The 17,458-nt window shown below is 41.1% G+C and overlaps 1 protein-coding gene across 1 annotated transcript; it reads left to right on the top strand.

Moving 5' to 3' along the window:
- The first annotated feature begins 4,796 nt into the window (after nt 1-4,796).
- On the top strand, nt 4,797-17,458 carry LOC115108627 (uridine-cytidine kinase 2-A-like). Its single transcript, XM_029633182.2, has 7 exons — nt 4,797-4,956; nt 13,459-13,618; nt 14,710-14,806; nt 14,931-15,073; nt 15,409-15,506; nt 15,639-15,687; nt 16,145-17,458. The coding sequence occupies exons 1-7, from the start codon at nt 4,858-4,860 to the stop codon at nt 16,279-16,281; spliced, it is 783 nt and encodes a 260-aa protein (XP_029489042.1). The 5' UTR covers nt 4,797-4,857; the 3' UTR covers nt 16,282-17,458.

Raw genomic sequence — 17,458 nt, 5'->3', positions numbered from 1 at the left:
AGGCCTGCAAACCTGACTCAGTTACAACAGCTCTGTCAGGAGGAATGGGCCAAAATTCACCCAACGTATTGTACGAAGCTTGTGGAAGGATACCTGAAACGTTTGACCCTGTCACGCCCTGACCATAGTAAGTTGTTTTTTTCTCTGTGTTGGTTGGGGCATGATGGTGACTTGGGTGGATCATCTAGGTGAATTTGTATTTCTATGTTGGCCTGATATGGTTCCCAATCAGGGACAGCTGTTTATCGTTGTCTCTGATTGGGGATCATATTTAGGCAGCCATTTCCCCTTTGTGTTCGTGGGATCTTGTCTACATTTAGTTGCCTGAGTGCACAGTCCAGTAGCTTCACGGTTCGTTTGTGCTTGTTTGTTTTGTTTTGCTGAGTTTCGGTTTTTATTAAAAAACATGTGGAACTCTACTCACGCTTGGTCTAATCATTACGATGAGTGTGACAGACCCAAGTTAATCATTTTTAACGCAATGCTACCAAATACTAATAGAGTGTATGTAAACTTCTGACCCACTGGGAATGTGATGAAAGAAATAAAAGCTGAAATAAATAATTCTCTCTACTATTATTCTGACATTTCACATTCTTAAAATAAAGTGGTGATCCTAACTGACCTAAGACAGGGAATTTTTACTCTGATTAAATGTCAGGAATTGTGAAAAACTGAGTTTAAATATATTTGGTTAAGGTGTATGTAAACTTCCGACTTCAACTGTAATTGCTCTTTTCTGGATTTGGATAATTAGTGGTTATCGGCCTAATTCAATTGGCACAGTGTCATCCAGGTTAGGGGAGGGTTTGGCCGGCCAGGATGTCCCATCACATTCTATTGACTCCTGTGGCAGGGTTGTGTTGCGGAGAATGCATGGCTCTTGACCTTCACCTCTCCCAAGTCTGTACAGGAGTTACAGTGATGGGACAAGACTGTAACTACCAATTGGATATCATGAAATTGGGGGGAAAGAGGTCAAAAAATGAAAATACACTTCTTGCCTTGTCTCTCAGATCGTTTAGAGCTTTGTGGAAGTTACCTGTGGCGCTGAGGTATGTATTGTTTTTTGTGTGCTTTACGGCAACGGTGTCTAGATGGAATTTGTATTTGCAGTCCTGGCAACTGGACCTTTTTTGGAGCACCATTATTTTTGTCTTACTGAGATTTACTGTCAGGGCCAGTTTTTCTCAGGTCTGACAGAAATTGTGCAGAAGATCTACGTGCTGCTGTAGGCCCTCCTTGGTTGGGGACAGAAGCACCATATCATCAGCAAACAGCAGACATTTGACTTCAAACTTCTAGTAGGGGAGGCTGCAGACTGTTCTAGTGCTCTCGCCAATTATTTGATATACAGTGCATTCGGAAAGTATTCATACCCCTTGACTTTTTTCAAATTTTGGTAGGTTACAGCCTTAACCTGAAATAGATTTATTTTATTTTATCCCATCATCAATCTACACACAACACCCGATAATGACAAAGCAAAAACAGGTTTTAGAAATGTTTGCAAATGTATAATTTAAAAAAACTGAAATATTATATTTACATAAGTATTCTGACCCTTTACTCAGTACTTTTGAGAAGCACCTTTGGCAGTGATTACAGCCTCGAGTTTTCTTGGGTATGATGATACAAGCTTGAACACCTTTATTAACATAGTTCCTCCAATTCTTCTCTACAGATCCTCTCAAGCTCTGTCAGGTTGGATGGGTAGTGTCGCTGCACAGTTATTTTCAGGTCTCTCCAGAGATGTTAGATTGGGATCAAGTCCTGGCTCTGGCTGGCCCACTCAAGGACATTGAGACTTGTCCCGAAGCCACTCCTGTGTTGTCTTGGCTGTTTTGCTTAGGGTTGTTGTCTTGTTGGAAGGTGAACCTTCGCCCCCAGTCTGAGGTCCTGAGCGCTCTGGAGCAGGTTTTCATCAAGGATCTCATTACTTGCTCCGTTCATCTTTCCCTCAATCTTGACTAGTCTCTCAGTCCCATAGGGATGGTGCCAAGTTTCCTCCACACATGACGCTTGGCATTCAGGCCAAATAATCAATCTTGTTTTTCATGGTCTGGGAGTCCTTTATGTGCTTTTTGGCAAACTCCAAGCGGGCTGTTATGTGCCTTTTACTGAAGAATGGCTTCCGTCTAGCCACTCTACCATAAAGGCCTGATTGGTGGAGTGCTGCAGAGATGCTTGTCCTTCTGGAAGGTTATCCCTTCTCCCAGGAACTCTGGAGCTCTGTCAGAGTGACCATCGGGTTCTTGGTCACCTCCCTGACCAAGGTCCTTCTCCATCGATTGCTCAGTTTGGCCTAAGCGTCCAGCTCTAGGAAGAGTCTTGGTGGATCCAAACTGTTTCAATTTAAGAAGGATGGAGGCCACTGTGTTCTTGGGGACCTTCAATGCTGCAGAAATGTTTTCGTACCCTTCCTCAAATCTGTGCCTCAACACAATCTTGTCTCAAAGCTCTACAGACAATTCCTTCAACCTCATGTCTTGATTTTTGCTCTGACATTCATTGTCAACTGTGGGACCTGATATAGACAGATGTGTGTTTTTCTAAATCATGTCCAATCAATTGAATTTATCATAGGTGGAATTAAGTTGTAGAAATGTCTCAAGGTTGATCAATGGAAACAGGATGCACCTTAGCTCAATTTCGAGTCTCATAGCAAAGGGCCTGAATACTTATGTAAATAAGGTATTTTATTTTATTTGTATGTTTAATATATTTGCACAAAAAAAAAAAAAAAAAAACGGTTTTTGCTTTGTTATTATGGGCTACTGTGTGTAGATTGATGAGGAATTGTTTTTATTTAATCCATTTTAGAATAAGGCTGTAACGTAACAAAATGTGGAAAAAAGTCAAGCGGTCTGAATACCTTCCGAATGCACTGTATATGTTGAAGAGGGTAGGGCTCAAACTGCATCCCTCTCTCACCCCACGGCCCTGTGGAAAGAAATGTGTTTTTTGCCGATTTTAACAGCACACTTGTTGTTTGTGTACATGGATTTTATAATGTATGTTTTTCCCCCAACACCGCTTTCCATCAATTTGTATAGCTGACCCTCATGACAAATTGAATAAAAAGCTTTTTTGAAATAAACAAAGCATGAGAAGACATTGCCTTTGATTTGGTTTGTTTGTTTGTCAGTTAGGGTATGCAGGGTGAATTCGTGGTCTGTTGTATGTTAATTTGGTAAAAAGCCAATTTGACATTTGCTCAGTACATTGTTTTCACTGAGGAAATGTACAAGTCTGCTGTTAATGATAATGCATAGTATTTCCCCAAGGTTGCTGTTGATGCATATCCCATGGTAGTCATTGGGGACAAATGTGTCTCCACTTTTGTGTATTGGGGTGATCAGTCCTTGGTTCCAAATATTGGGGAAAATGCCAGAGCTGAGGATGATGTTAAAGAGTTTAAGTATAGTCAATTGGAATTTGTGGTCTGTATATTTTATAATTTCATTTAGGATACCATCAACGCCACAGGCCTTTTTGGGTTGGAGGGTTTTTATTTTGTCCTGTAGTTCATTCAATGTAATTGGAGAATCGAGTGGGTTCTGGTAATCTTTAAAAGTTGATTTTAAGATTTGTATTTGATCATGTATATGTTTTTGCTGTTTGTTCTTTGTTATAGAGACAAACAAATTGGAGAAGTGCTTTGGGGCAGCAGTTAGCCTAGTGGTTAGAGCATTGGTCCAGTAACCGAAAGGTTTCTGGATTGAATCCCCGAGCTGACAAAGCAAAAATCTGTTGTTCTGAACAAGTCAGTTAACCCGGTAGGCCGTCATTGTAAATCAGAATTAGTTCTTAACTGACTTGCCTAGTTAAATAAAATAATTATCTATACATCTCTGTTTTGGAGAGATAACACTTCCTGTTGTTGTTTGTTTTAGTGTGTTCCAAGTGGTTAGATTATATGGATTCTTCTATTACATTGAGCTGATTTCTGACATGCTGTCGCTTTATTTCCCCGTGGTGTATTTCTGTATTGTTTTAGTGATTCACCATAGTGAAGGCGTAGGCCCTGGTTTTCTGGGCTCTTTGTTTTTGGTTGGATACGTTTCTCAATTTATTTCTTAGGTTTTTGCATTCTTCATTAAACCATTTGTCAATGTTGTTAATTTTCTTAGGTTGTCTGCTTGAATTGTTTAGATTTGATAGGGAAGCTGAGAGGTCAAATATACTGTTTAGGTTTTCTACTGCCAAGTTTACACCTTCACTGTTACAGTGAAATGTTTTGTCCAGAAAGTTGTCTAAAAGGGATTGAATTTGTTGTTGCCCAATTGTTTGTTTTTGTAGGTTTCCACACTACTTTCCTTCCAACTATAGCATTTCTAAATATTATTCAGTTCATTTGGCTTTGATGCCTTTAAGATGTGTATTGCTTTTTCAAGTAGACTGTGATTTTGCTGTGATCTGATGGGGGTGACAGTGGACTGACTGAACGCTCAGAGAGACTCTTGGTTGAGGTCAGTGATGAAGTAGTACTAATGCCAAGGGATGACCTATAGGTGTACCTATGGTAGGAGTCCCCTCGAAGCCTACCGTTATGTTGTCGCAGTTGTCTCTAGGGGGAGGGATTCTCTCTCTCACACACACACTACAACTATTGTAAATGTGTCTGAGCTGACAATCAAATGTAGCGATAGGCCTGTCTGATACATAGAGTTCTGATCATTTCAAAAACATGTAAAACCTTATGTAAACGATCTGCATTTCAAGCAGGCTACAAAAAAACTGGATTGAAATCCACGCACACTCAGAGCATCAAAGCAAATGCACAACTGAAAAAAGGGAGGAGCGCAGTCGAGAGGCAAAACCACCTCCGTGCGTCAGTATGCGTTTATAGCAAGCATGGCAGGCGACAGCGAGACAAGACTGGACAGTCAAGTCGAAAACGTTACACGGCAACCTTTCCTCATCGGGGTAGCAGGAGGGACTGCCAGCGGCAAGGTTGGCATTAAGATTGTCTATGAATTACAAATGTCCCGTTTTTCTAGCCTGTAAACAGTGACATGGAATTGTCAACGTGGTTGAAATATGAGAACGCACTGACCGCGTGGTTCATGATAGACCAATGAATGAATGTCACATTTGTTCCTTCAAAGCTAGTTTGTTCTCTAATAATTTCAGGAAACACATTAGTTGGTTAAGATGATAGGTATAGGCCACTGTTTGGCAAGAATTTAGCCCACTGTCCTAATAGCCCTATCAAATAGTGTACAAATAATTCAACATTTCCACAAACCTCCTCGATACGTGGATTTCACGATTAATCTATTATGACTAGAAATATTTAAATTATTATTTAAATTCAGAAAGGGTATTAATGACAACCCAGACAGAAAATCCATAACAAAGATGGCCCCTTTTTATCCTGTATTTTCGGATATATTATTTTTACATATCATGTCAATGTAGGCTGTACAATATTCTATAGCTAATCGGCCTATCTAAAATATAGCCCAGCCTTACAGCACCTTTTGTTGGGAGGCATGTCACAGCTGTCTGGCTAATGCTGCTGGTCATTCCATCCGATGGAATCTTGGATGGCTGTCATTCTCACTCTATAATGTAGAAAGAAAGAAATCCAAGTAGCAACAATTTATCTGCTGTTTCTAAGAACTCTTCGCTCGCTCGGAGACAGTGACCATCGTGGGGGTTGGGAAATCTAACGGAAATCTTAACAGTTTACGTGAGCGATCGAAGGACAAAGCCGGTGTCTTCTCCCGACAAATATCTTGGCGGTGACATTCACATACAATCCGTTACGAACTAATTGTTTGTTATTCATAAGAGCCATACAGTTATCCAACTAAGTGTTATTGTTTATTGACTGCGTCAACAAGACCAACTGATTGTGCCTGGCGATCAGTAAAAACACTGCATATTCGCCATTAATACACATTACTGTGCCACTGACCCCATTCTAGTGTAACAGCAAATAATGTATATGAACACTAGATTTCAGTTGCTATGTATTGGCCAATGAGAGGTTTTGAAGCCTCCGGTCTGCCATATTGGTATTCCTCTGAAGACTCAGTCCTCCATAGATTAGTCATAATAATAGTCATAATAATCATAACATAGTGGTCAAACAGGGAAATGGTTTTCCAATTGTTTTTCCACCATTCATTTTTCTTAGGGGATTTTAGAAACACTTAAAATAAGGGCTATGTTTCATGTAGACTTACCCTGGCGTGACGTTTTGATAAACATGTAAATATCTTACGAACAAGGTGATGAATTTTATCAATATATTATCAATCGGCTCCCGAGTGGCGCAGCAGTCTAATGCAATGCATCTCAGTGCTAGATGTGTCACGACAGACACCCTGGATCGAATCCAAGCTGTATTACAACCGGCTGTGATTGGGAGTCCCATAGGGCGGAGCACTATTGGCCTGGCGTCGTCCGGGGTAAATAAATAATAAATCCCCAACAAATGAAATGCTAATTAGCTGCTAATGTGGCTATCATAAAGAACTACATATGTCATGATGATCTGAACGAGCCTGCCCAATAGAGGCAAATGTAAGAATCTCTGGATTAACTATCTAATGTTAGCTAAATGTAGTAATGAATAAATTGGCTACATTTAAATTGTAAATTCTGTGAACTGTCTTGTGAAAGTTTTAAACTGACACAATAGTTAGCAAAGATGTCAGCTAGAGGTGAGGTGCAGGGATTTGTAGTCTTTGATGCTATTTAGCATTTTCAAATCAGAGTAAATAGAGCCGAATATATTGATAAAAGTCACCTTGTCCCGAAAGAGATTTACATGGTTATCAAAATGTCACTCCAGAGTAAGCCTACAAAGAACACATCCCTTATATTAAGTGTTTCTAAAATCCCAATGAAGGGTGGAAAAACAAGCCTACAAAGAACACATCCCTTATATTAAGTGTTTCTAAAATCCCAATGAGGGGTGGAAAAACAAGCCTACAAAGAACACATCCCTTATATTAAGTGTTTCTAAAATCCCAATGAAGGGTGGAAAAAAAACAAGCCTAAAACAAAGGGGTGGAAAAAACACATCCCTTATATTAAGTGTTTCTAAAATCCCAATGAAGGGTGGAAAAACAAGCCTACAAAGAACACATCCCTTATATTAAGTGTTTCTAAAATCCCAATGAAGGGTGGAAAAACAAGCCTACAAAGAACACATCCCTTATATTAAGTGTTTCTAAAATCCCAATGAAGGGTGGAAAAACAAGCCTACAAAGAACACATCCCTTATATTAAGTGTTTCTAAAATCCCCTATGGGGAAAAATGAACGGTGGAAAAACAATTAGAACCATTTCCCTGTTTGACCTCTAATTGAAATATTGTAGAATACCATCAATTCCTATAGAGCCCCATAGCGGAGGTGTCACAATACCCATAAAACCTAAAGTTGAAAAAGGGAAATGGTTTTGTTATTGTGGGGACAGTTACATTAGCAGGCCTACTCTCTTAAAAAAAACTACTTTAAGGAAAATGTATTTTCTGTATTCTTATTTTTTAGTCCTATGTTTAGCTGACATAATTTAAGGTATATGCATTAAAGTGACTGCAATTGAATAAATGTGGCAAAACTAATGTAGACATTAAATGCATTTTATAGCTTTCAAAATCTTTTTTACAATGGTGGGGGAATAGTAAAATGGGGATGCAGTGACTTCAAAACAGCGCCCCCTGTCAGTCATCTAGTATATTCTATATATAATAAAGGCTCGGCCTACATCAGCCAGCTGCTTCTTTTCCAATGTAGGCTACTGTTAGTCATGGTTCAATAAATAAATGTTTTTTTTTCTCCCCAAGACACAGTAGGCCGAATTCAACCATGCCAAAGTCATACTATGATTTATAAAGTGATAAAGTGATATCTGTATTATCTAGCCCACTGTGTTTTGTCTTAGTCTAGAAAATATTCACAATTGTCTGTCTGGTTAGGTAAACTGTTATGACCTTTCAGATGCATCGAGGCTTGTTTACATTAACCAATTTTTAGGACATCTTTTTTAGGTAACCTTATTTTGACTGAAACAGCAGAGTCATTTGACAGGTGGCATTTGGCAGGTGTTCAGAAATGTTGTTAACCCCCCGGCCCCTCTGAAGGAAGTTAATGTTATGTCTTGTGTTCTGTTTTTCCACTGTCTCCCTGAGAGAAGATAAAACCCTGTGCCTGCTCCCTAACAAAGTGGAGTGGGGGTAGGAAGGCAATGAAACGTGGATTTAAAAAAGCAAAATATCACTTTTTTATATGAAAGCGGTTCCACATGTTCACGTGACACAAGTTGTCAGGAAAATATCTTCCATAATATTATATTCCATAATATTCTTAACATAAAATATGTGTGTTGACTGTGATTGAATAGGTGTTTCTTGTCTGTTTTAATGAACAAAATAACAAACAAATGATATTTATTTGGATGGGGCAGCCATGGCTGCACAGACCCGTAATGCCTAATTAAACTCAAAATATACATTTCTGTTCTTTTGAAATATTTTATTAGTCTTGGAATGTTTCTTAGGATCTGCTTAAACAAATTAATAATGGATTCATTTTGATGGTGTATATTCAATGGATTTATTAAAATAAACGCCCAACCACATCTGCACACCACTACTACCACTCGTCACCAGCATGCTGGCATGTCCACGGGAGGTATAAAAGGCATATCAGGCAAGAATGTGTTTAAAATGGGCCTGTTTGTAAGGGGGTCATGCACACATTGTCCCATTTACTAATTGGTTGATGTCACTGGAAACACTTATCTTCCTCCATATTTTTACTACTAAACAGAAATGTGCCATTTTCACATATGTTGATGTGTTGCTGGAGATGATTAATATGAAGTAGAACATTTTTGAAATGTCCCTTTAATTTATTTTACCTTTATTTAACTAGGCAAGTCAGTTAAGAACAAATTCTTATTTTCAATGACGGCCTAGGAACAGTGGGTTAACTGCCTGTTCAGGGGCAGAACGACAGATTTGTACCCTGTCAGCTCGGGGATTCGAACTTGCAACCTTTCGGTTACTAGTCCAACGCTCTAACCACTAGGCTACCCTGCCGCCCCAAAGGTGGCCCTGACCCTAATTGAGTCTTGAGACACACCAGAGAAGACAACAGGATGTCAGTCAGTCAATAGCAAGGCACTATTCGTAGACCACTGAACCTACACGTGCCACCAGGCAACTGTTATGATAATCTAACTGCTTACTTCAGGCCTACCAGAGATAAAAAAAACAGAGATAACTGGAAACAGACAATAGGCCTAGGTGAACCTGCATAAGGGAAAATGCATGTATTGCAGCGAAGGGGAAAATGCATGCTAGCCATCAGTGAAGAATACAAAAGTGCCTCCTTGGAAAGAGCTCTGACAGGGTAAAGATATTTTCAAGAAGATAAAGCAGAATACATGTGTCTGTAGAGTCAATACAAGTTTATAAATGATTCTACATTCAGAGGGAATAGTTCAAGGATGTAAAAGAAGAAGGGGTATCACAAGATGGCTGTGCAACAATACCTTCTTTGATGGGACTATAATTGGCCTTCTTTGTGTGTTTAATCCACACTGAGCATTCCTCTCATCTCTGAGCTCTACTCCCTGGCTGCCAGCTGAAATGCTTGTCACCAGTCCTGGTCACACTCTCATCCATTTAACTAATAATTCGCAGCCTGGGCCCTACAGACTTCATGGACACACACACACACACACTGGCACGCAGACAGCCATACACACATACACAATTCCTAAACTGCAACTGTAAAGTTTGTCAGAATAAGAAAAAACACTGTCTGATGAACAGGTGGCTCTACTGATAGTTTAGTCTCTTCCGTTTGTTGTGGGGTATGATACCAAGAAATATTACATGCAAAGGAATGTCAGGTGGACCACAATTCATGTTCCAGAACAGCATTTCATAGAGGATGTTTATTTTATTTCACCTTTATTTAACCAGGTAGGCTAGTTGAGAACAAGATCTCATTTACAACTGCGACCTGGTCAAGATAAAGCAAAGTAGTTCGACACATACAACACAGGGTTACACATGGAATAAAGAAACAGACAGTAGAAAAAGTCTATAAACAGTGTGTGCAAATGAGGTAGGATAAGGGAGGTAAGGCAATAAATAGGCCACGGTGGCGAAGTAATTACAATATAGCAATTAAACACCGGAGTGATAGATGTGCAAGTAGAGATAATGGGGTGCAAAGGAGCAAGATAAATAATTAAATACAGAATGGGGATGAGGTAGGTAGATGGGCTATTTACAGTTGGGCTATGTACAGGTGCAGTGATCTGTGAGCTGCTGTGACAACTGGTGCTTAATGCTAGTGAGGGAGATATGAGTCTCCAGCTTCAGTGATTTTTGCAGTTTGTTCCAATCATTGGCAGCAGAGAACTGGAAGGAAACTGGTAGCCAAAGGAGGAATTGGCTTTGGGGGTGACCAGTGAGATATACCTGCTGGAGTATGAAGCGAGGGCCAGCCAACGAGAGCGTACAGGTCGCAGTGGTGTGTAGTATATGGGGCTTTGGTGACAAAACGGATGTCACTGTGATAGACTGCATCCAATTTGTTGAGTGGAGTGTTGGAGGTCATTTTTTAAATGACATCGCCAAAGTCGAGGATTGGTAGGATGGTCAGTTTTACGAGGGTATGTTTGGCAGCATGAGTGAGAGATGCTTTGAGGCGAAATAGGAAGCCGATTATAGATGTAATTTTGGATTGGAGTTGCTTAGTGTGAGTCTGTAAGGAGAGTTTACAGTCTAACCAGACACCTAGAATATGTGGACAACAACAAATACCTAAGTCAGAACCGTCCAGAGTAGTGATGCTGGGCGGGCGGGCAGGTGCAGGCAGCGTTCAGTTGAATGGCATGCATTTAGTTTTACTTGCATTTAAGAACAGTTGGAGGCCACGGAAGGAGAGTTGTATGGCATTGAAGCTCGTCTGGAGGTTAGTTGACACAGTGTCCAAAGAAGGGCCAGAAGTATACCGAATAGTGTTGTCTGCGTAGAGGTGGATCAGAGAGTCACCCGCAGCAAGAGCGACATCATTGATGTATCCAGACAAGAGAGTTGGCCTGAGAATTGAACCCTGTGGCACCCCATAGAGACTGCCAGAGGTCCGGACAACAGGCCCTCCGATTTGACACACTGAACTCTATCTGAGAAGTAGTTAGTGAACCAGGCGAGGCAATCATTTGAGAAACCAAGGCTTTTGTCTGCCAATAAGAATGTGGTGATTGACAGAGTTGAAAGCCTTGGCCAGGTCGATGAAGACTGCTGCATAGTAATGTCTCTTATCGATGACGGTTATGATATCGTTTAGAACCTTGAGCGTGGCTGAGGTGCACACATGACTAGCTCTGAAACCAGATTGCATAGTGGAGAAGGTATCGTGGAATTCGAAATGGTCGGTAATCTGTTTGTTAACTTGGCTTTCGAAGACCTTAGGAAAGCAGGGTAAAATAGATATCGGTCTGTAGCAGTTTGGGTCTAGAGTGTCTCCCCCTTTGAAGAGGTTGATGACTGCGGCAGCTTTCAATCTTTGGGAATTTCAGACGATACGAAAGAGAGGTTAAACAGGCTAGTAATAGGGGTGGCAACAATTAGCTTTCCTAACTGCCTGTGCATATTGGTTCCTAACTTCCCTGAAAAGTTGCATATCACGGGGGCAATGTTAATGCACGATGTTAATGCAGAACGCCACAGGATGTTTTTGTGCTGGTCAAGGGCAGACAGGTCTGGAGAGAACCAAGGGCTATATCTGTTCCTGGTTCTACATTTTTTTGAATGGGGCATGCTTATTTAAGATGGTGAGGAAGGCACTTTTTTAAAGAATAATCAGGCATCCTCTACTGACTGGATGAGGTCAATATCCTTCCAGGATACCCGGGCCAGGTTGATTAGAAAGGCCTGCTCGCTGAAGTGTTTTAGGGAGAGTTTGACAGTGATTAGGGGTGGTCGTTTGATCGCAGACCCATTACGGAGGCAGGCAATGAGGCAGTGATCACTGAGATCTTGGTTGAAGACAGCAGAGGTGTATTTGGAGGTCAAGTTGGTTAGGATGTTATCTATGAGGGTGCCCGTGTTTACGGATTTGGGGTTGTGCCTGGTGGGTTCATTGATAGATGCCCTCAATCTCACACAAACTATCTTAGATTGTAGGATGGCCGGGGTGGTAAGCATGTCCCAGTTTAGGTCACCTAGCAGCATGAGCTCTGAAGATAGATGGGGGGCAATCAATTCACATATGGTGTCCAGGGCACAGCTGGGGGCAGAGGGTGGTCTATAGCAAGTGGCAACGGTGAGAGACTTGTTTCTGGAAAGGTGGACTTTTAAAAGTAGAAGCACAAATTGTTTGGGTACAGCCTGTAGAGTTCGGTCTTACTATCCAGATCTATCTCTGCAGTAGATTTCAACACCGACCCCTTTGACAGTTCTATCTTGTCAGAAGATGTTGTAGTTAGGGATTTAAATTTCAGGGTTTTTGGTGGTCTTCCTAAGCCAGGATTCAGACACGGCTAGGACATCCGGGTTGGCAGTGTATGCTAAAGCAGTGAATAAAACAAACTTAGGGAGGAGGCTTCTAATGTTAACATTCATGAAACCAAGGCTTTTACAGTTACAGAAGTCAGCAAATGAGAGCACCTGGGGAGTAGGAGTGGAGCTAGGCACTGCAGGGCCTATATTAACCTCTACATAACCAGAGGAACAGAGGAGGAGTAGGATAAGGGTACGGCTAAAGGCTAACAGAACTGGTCGTCTATTACATTCGGAACAGAGAGTAAAAGGAGCAGGTTTCTAGGCACGATAGAATAGGTTCAAGGCATAATGTACAGACAAAGTTATGGTAGGATGTGAGTACATTGGAAGTAAACCTAGGCATTGAGTAATGATTAGCGAGATATTGTCTCTAGAGACGTTTAAACCAGGTGATGTCACCGCATATGTGGGATGTGAAACTGAATGGTTGGTTAAGGCATATTGAGCAGGGCTAGAGGCTCTACATGTGAAACGGTTAAATAATTTCTTATCTGCATTTCTTATCTGCACAAATTTTCTACATTTATCTATAGGAAATTACTACAAAGCAAACGCATGCTAATGTCTGGTTTTACTACAAAGCAAACACATGTTAATGTCTGGTTTGGACTTCATGTGTTAATTTATGTTACGGTCTTAACCGTGCATATTGTAGTCAGGCAAGGTGACCACACGTTGAGCTTTTGTGCATAGTTGCAAATGTGTCTTCTAATATACTGCATCCATCTCTGTCATAGTCTGGTATATCAACGTATGTTTTATGACACATTCATATTTTTGACATGCTTTTATCTCCAAATCTCAATGAACACATGACAACTTACTTCAGATCACAACCAGACAGACTGTTAATAACTTGATATCCTCTCTATTTCTTCTCCTCCCCCTCATCCTCCTCTTCCCCCGGCCAGAGTTCTGTCTGCGGTAAGATCATGGAGCTGCTTGGCCAGAACAAGATTGACCATCACCAGCGCCAGGTGGCCATTCTCAGCCAAGACAGCTTCTATAGGGTCCTTACTCCGGACCAGAAGGCCAAGGCACTGAAGGGACAGTTCAACTTCGACCACCCAGGTATTTAGCTCATCTATTTATTTATCTATACATCTGGATACATTGCTAAATAGTTACTAAATAGTCAGTTGCTAAATAGTTACCCTTTTTTATTTTTATTTGTGTATGGAATATTTGACCAACGACCAAATGTAGCTACAGCATCAGTAAAACGTTTAGACACACCTGCTCATTCCAGGGTTTTTCTTTATTTTTACTCTTTTCTATGCTGTAGAATAATAGTAAAGACATCAAAACTATGAAATAACACATATTGAATCATGTAGTAACCAAGAAAGTGTTAAACAAATCCAAATATATTTGAGATTCTTCAAAGTAGCCACCCTTTGCCTTGATGAAAGCTAAGTGCAAAACCCTTGAATGTGTCCAAACTTTTGACTGGTACTGTATCTCTTGGTTTCCAGTGTAAAAGATGACTCTACTCTCACTTCCCCTTGCTCTTCTCTCATTGAAAACAAATGGTTGCATGATTTTGTTTCTACTCAAATGAGTTTCATAATGTGGAATACTTCTGTTTGGCTTTCCCCTCCAGTTCTTAGAAGTAGAATGATCAGAATTCCAGGGGAGAACCAAAGGTTTCTGAATGTCCTGCCTTGCGTCCCCTGATGGCCAGCGATAGACTGCTGTGTTGAAAGTCTGTCTCAGAGTAGATACTCAGCCGTCTGTCTCAGACAGTGTGGTAGATACTGTATGGGCCCTGGCCCTGGTCAAAAGTAGTGCACTAAATAGGGAATAGTTTGCTTTTTCGGACACAACCTATGTCTTAGTCATTGCAGTCTGGCTTTGTGTTTGGCTGGCTGTCATATCTTAGTCAGTCTTGGCTGACTGACTGGTTGACTGACTGACTGACTGGCTGTGTGTGATATATCTTAGCCAGTCTTGGCTGGCTGGCTAGCTCTGATTCTGGCATATATTGTTGGCTGGCCAGCATGCATCTGCCAGCCATATCAGCATGTATTCTATCCCACATGTCATCTCTTTGTGGGGATTATATCTAGATCCTATGGTCTGGCACGGTGGCACCAGCAGACATGGAGACACAGACACACCATGGTTCTGAGTTCCTTTGTCCTCTCTCTTCCTCTTCTCAGATGCATTTGACAACGAGCTCATCGTGAAAACATTGTGGGACATCTTGGAGGGCAAAACTGTGCAAATCCCAGTGTATGACTTTGTCACCCATTCCAGGTTAGTGGTCCACACACACACACACACACACACACACACACACACACACACACACACACACACACACACACACACACACACACACCTCATACACATTGTCCTCTCCCCGGTGGGTGTGTATCAGGAAGGAGGAGGTGGTGATGGTGTACCCAGCAGACGTGGTGCTGTTCGAGGGCATCTTGATGTTCTACTCTCAGGAGATCAGGGACCTGTTCCAGATGAAGCTGTTTGTGGACACAGACGCAGACACACGGCTCTCACGCAGAGGTAAAACGATAGACATATATATATATATATATATATATATATGTAGACATATATTTCCCATTTCATTGGGTGAAATGCATCAAACATGTGAATTCACACTTGTGAATTGTTAAAAGACAGCAGTGGGCTTCCAATATCGGGCCTGGAGGACATGAATGATTTTGATTTATTACAATATTCATTAGCTGACGCCAATGGCGACAGCTAGTCTTACTGGGGTCCGACATATATTGAAAAGACATTACAGACAAAAGATGTAGACGCCTACTAGCTTCTTAAGAATCCCGTAAAAATCATACTGACAGCTCCATTCCTGTTCTGTGTTCCCTCCCCAGTGCTCAGAGACATCGGCGAGCGAGGTAGGGATCTGGAGCAGGTGCTAACGCAATACATCACCTTTGTTAAGCCTGCCTTTGAGGAGTTCTGTCTGCCAGTGAGTACCTAGCTATGATATTGCCACATTGTTAGTTGTTGCACGGATGGACCTCCTCTTGAAAGGTATTGAACCCCCTTGCCCTGGTTCAGATCGTATTGCTAATCATATTTATTTCTTCACCATCTGTAGACCAAGAAGTGCGCTGATGTGATCATTCCCAGAGGAGCAGATAATCTTGGTGAGTTTTTGACTTGTTTCTTAAGATGGCTGCCTTATGTGAGCAAGCAAGTATGCTGGTATGTGACAAACGGACTCATTATTGGCACACTGCTCCCCATAGTCTGTTATTTACGTTGGTAATCAGTGCAGTCTCTTACCCTGCGATAGTAAACTTACTAAAGGCTGATGTGACTGTAAGTGATGGCTCTTCTGTTCTGAGATAGATGGTGTGAAATGCTATGGAAATCAGACTAGATTGACTGTTTTGTCCTGGGAATGTTTGACTGTCTCTGTTTTGGAATGGCAAGGTCAATTGTAGATTTCTCACTTATTTGCAGGCCTTATTAGTGAAATTGTGATGCTTTTAAATTCTGGAACTTGTTCTGCTTTCATTTTATCTGGATAAGAGAGGAATGGAAAACCTTGTGAGATTATCCTTCAATGCCCTCTGAATGCTTTCTTCCCTCTCCTTACAGTTGCCATAAACCTTATAGTTCAGCACATCCAGGACATTCTGAACGGTGGTCTGACCAAACGCCTGAATAGCAGCCTTAATGGTTACGGTACTCCCCGTAAACGGCAGGTGTCTGAGTCTAGCAGTCGGCCCCACTGACTGCACCGTCCCTCTCTCAGCGCAAGGGATCGATGGTAGAGGAGAGGGCTCACCTGTACATACCTACCTACTGCCTGTCCGCAACACTGTATTTAAAAACCAGAATGATTTATTTCTATAGCAAGAAGCTGCAAGACCTTCATTTGATATAGTTTTTTTTGTACTGGAGGATGACATTTTTGAAAAGGGAGGAAGAGGATTAGCTGTTTGTTTTGGAACTGTTTCAGGTCAAAGGTGCAGCAGTTCTTTTATTTATTTATCTATTTTTATGATTTCTTCTGGATTAAATTTGAGTTTACAGATGTGAATAAATAAGGAGGAAGATGGTTCATCTGGGTTGAGCTTGAGACGTTGGTGTGCGTTCAGTGGTCAGTGCATTTTTGATTGGTCATGTCTGTCTTTACTGTTGTTGTATTGGAATGGAAGGGAGGACGCGTGACAGATTTGATATGTTAGAGGGAACTATCTCACACACACACACTATTACTTTGGAAACTATCCAAGAACCAAGATGCAAAACTAAATACAGGACATGTGCCTGCCATACATAGTACTGAGCCTGCTCTATGTATAGATGGAGATCTTTTCACTTGTCAAGGTACTGTAGTCCCTCGTTACACATTCTGACGCACCATAGAGAGACTCCGTAAGAGGTGAAGTGTTAGTAACTGCTATTTGCTACAAGCATGCTCTTATTGAGTTAAAGGGAACATTTTCTCAGGCCCTACACAGATTATCTGCCTTTGCTGACCAATCCAGTGGGTCAATGCAACTTCGTTGTCTCAATCTAAAAAGAATACTGAACTACTTGACTTTACAAATCAAAATGTTGTTCTTAGTTTATACATAATGTATTTCTTATTATTTACTCTATTGATGTTGCTCTTTTTCAATCATTTGAGTTTCACAGTATTTCACAGTATTCATCTTGAACAAACAACCTGAATTTGAGAACATCAAAACTGAGACTGTCTTTTTCGTTTAATCAATCTTTACCTCGGCCAGTTTTGTGTATGGGGACCCCACCCAAAAAATGAAGTGTTCTGTACTTGTGCCCATGGCCCCTCTTTTAAAGCCCTAGACAGGGGAGTTTGTAAAGCCCCCATGTCTATTGAATTCTTTGTGGTTCCAACTCAACTTTTTTTCATTAATAAAAGCTAATGCTCTTGAAGGATGA

This window comes from Oncorhynchus nerka, linkage group LG24 (assembly GCF_034236695.1).
Source record: "Oncorhynchus nerka isolate Pitt River linkage group LG24, Oner_Uvic_2.0, whole genome shotgun sequence".
Taxonomy (NCBI): Eukaryota; Metazoa; Chordata; class Actinopteri; order Salmoniformes; family Salmonidae; genus Oncorhynchus; species Oncorhynchus nerka.
Note: the sequence above shows the minus strand (reverse complement) of the source record. Positions and strands in the feature narration are given on the sequence as shown.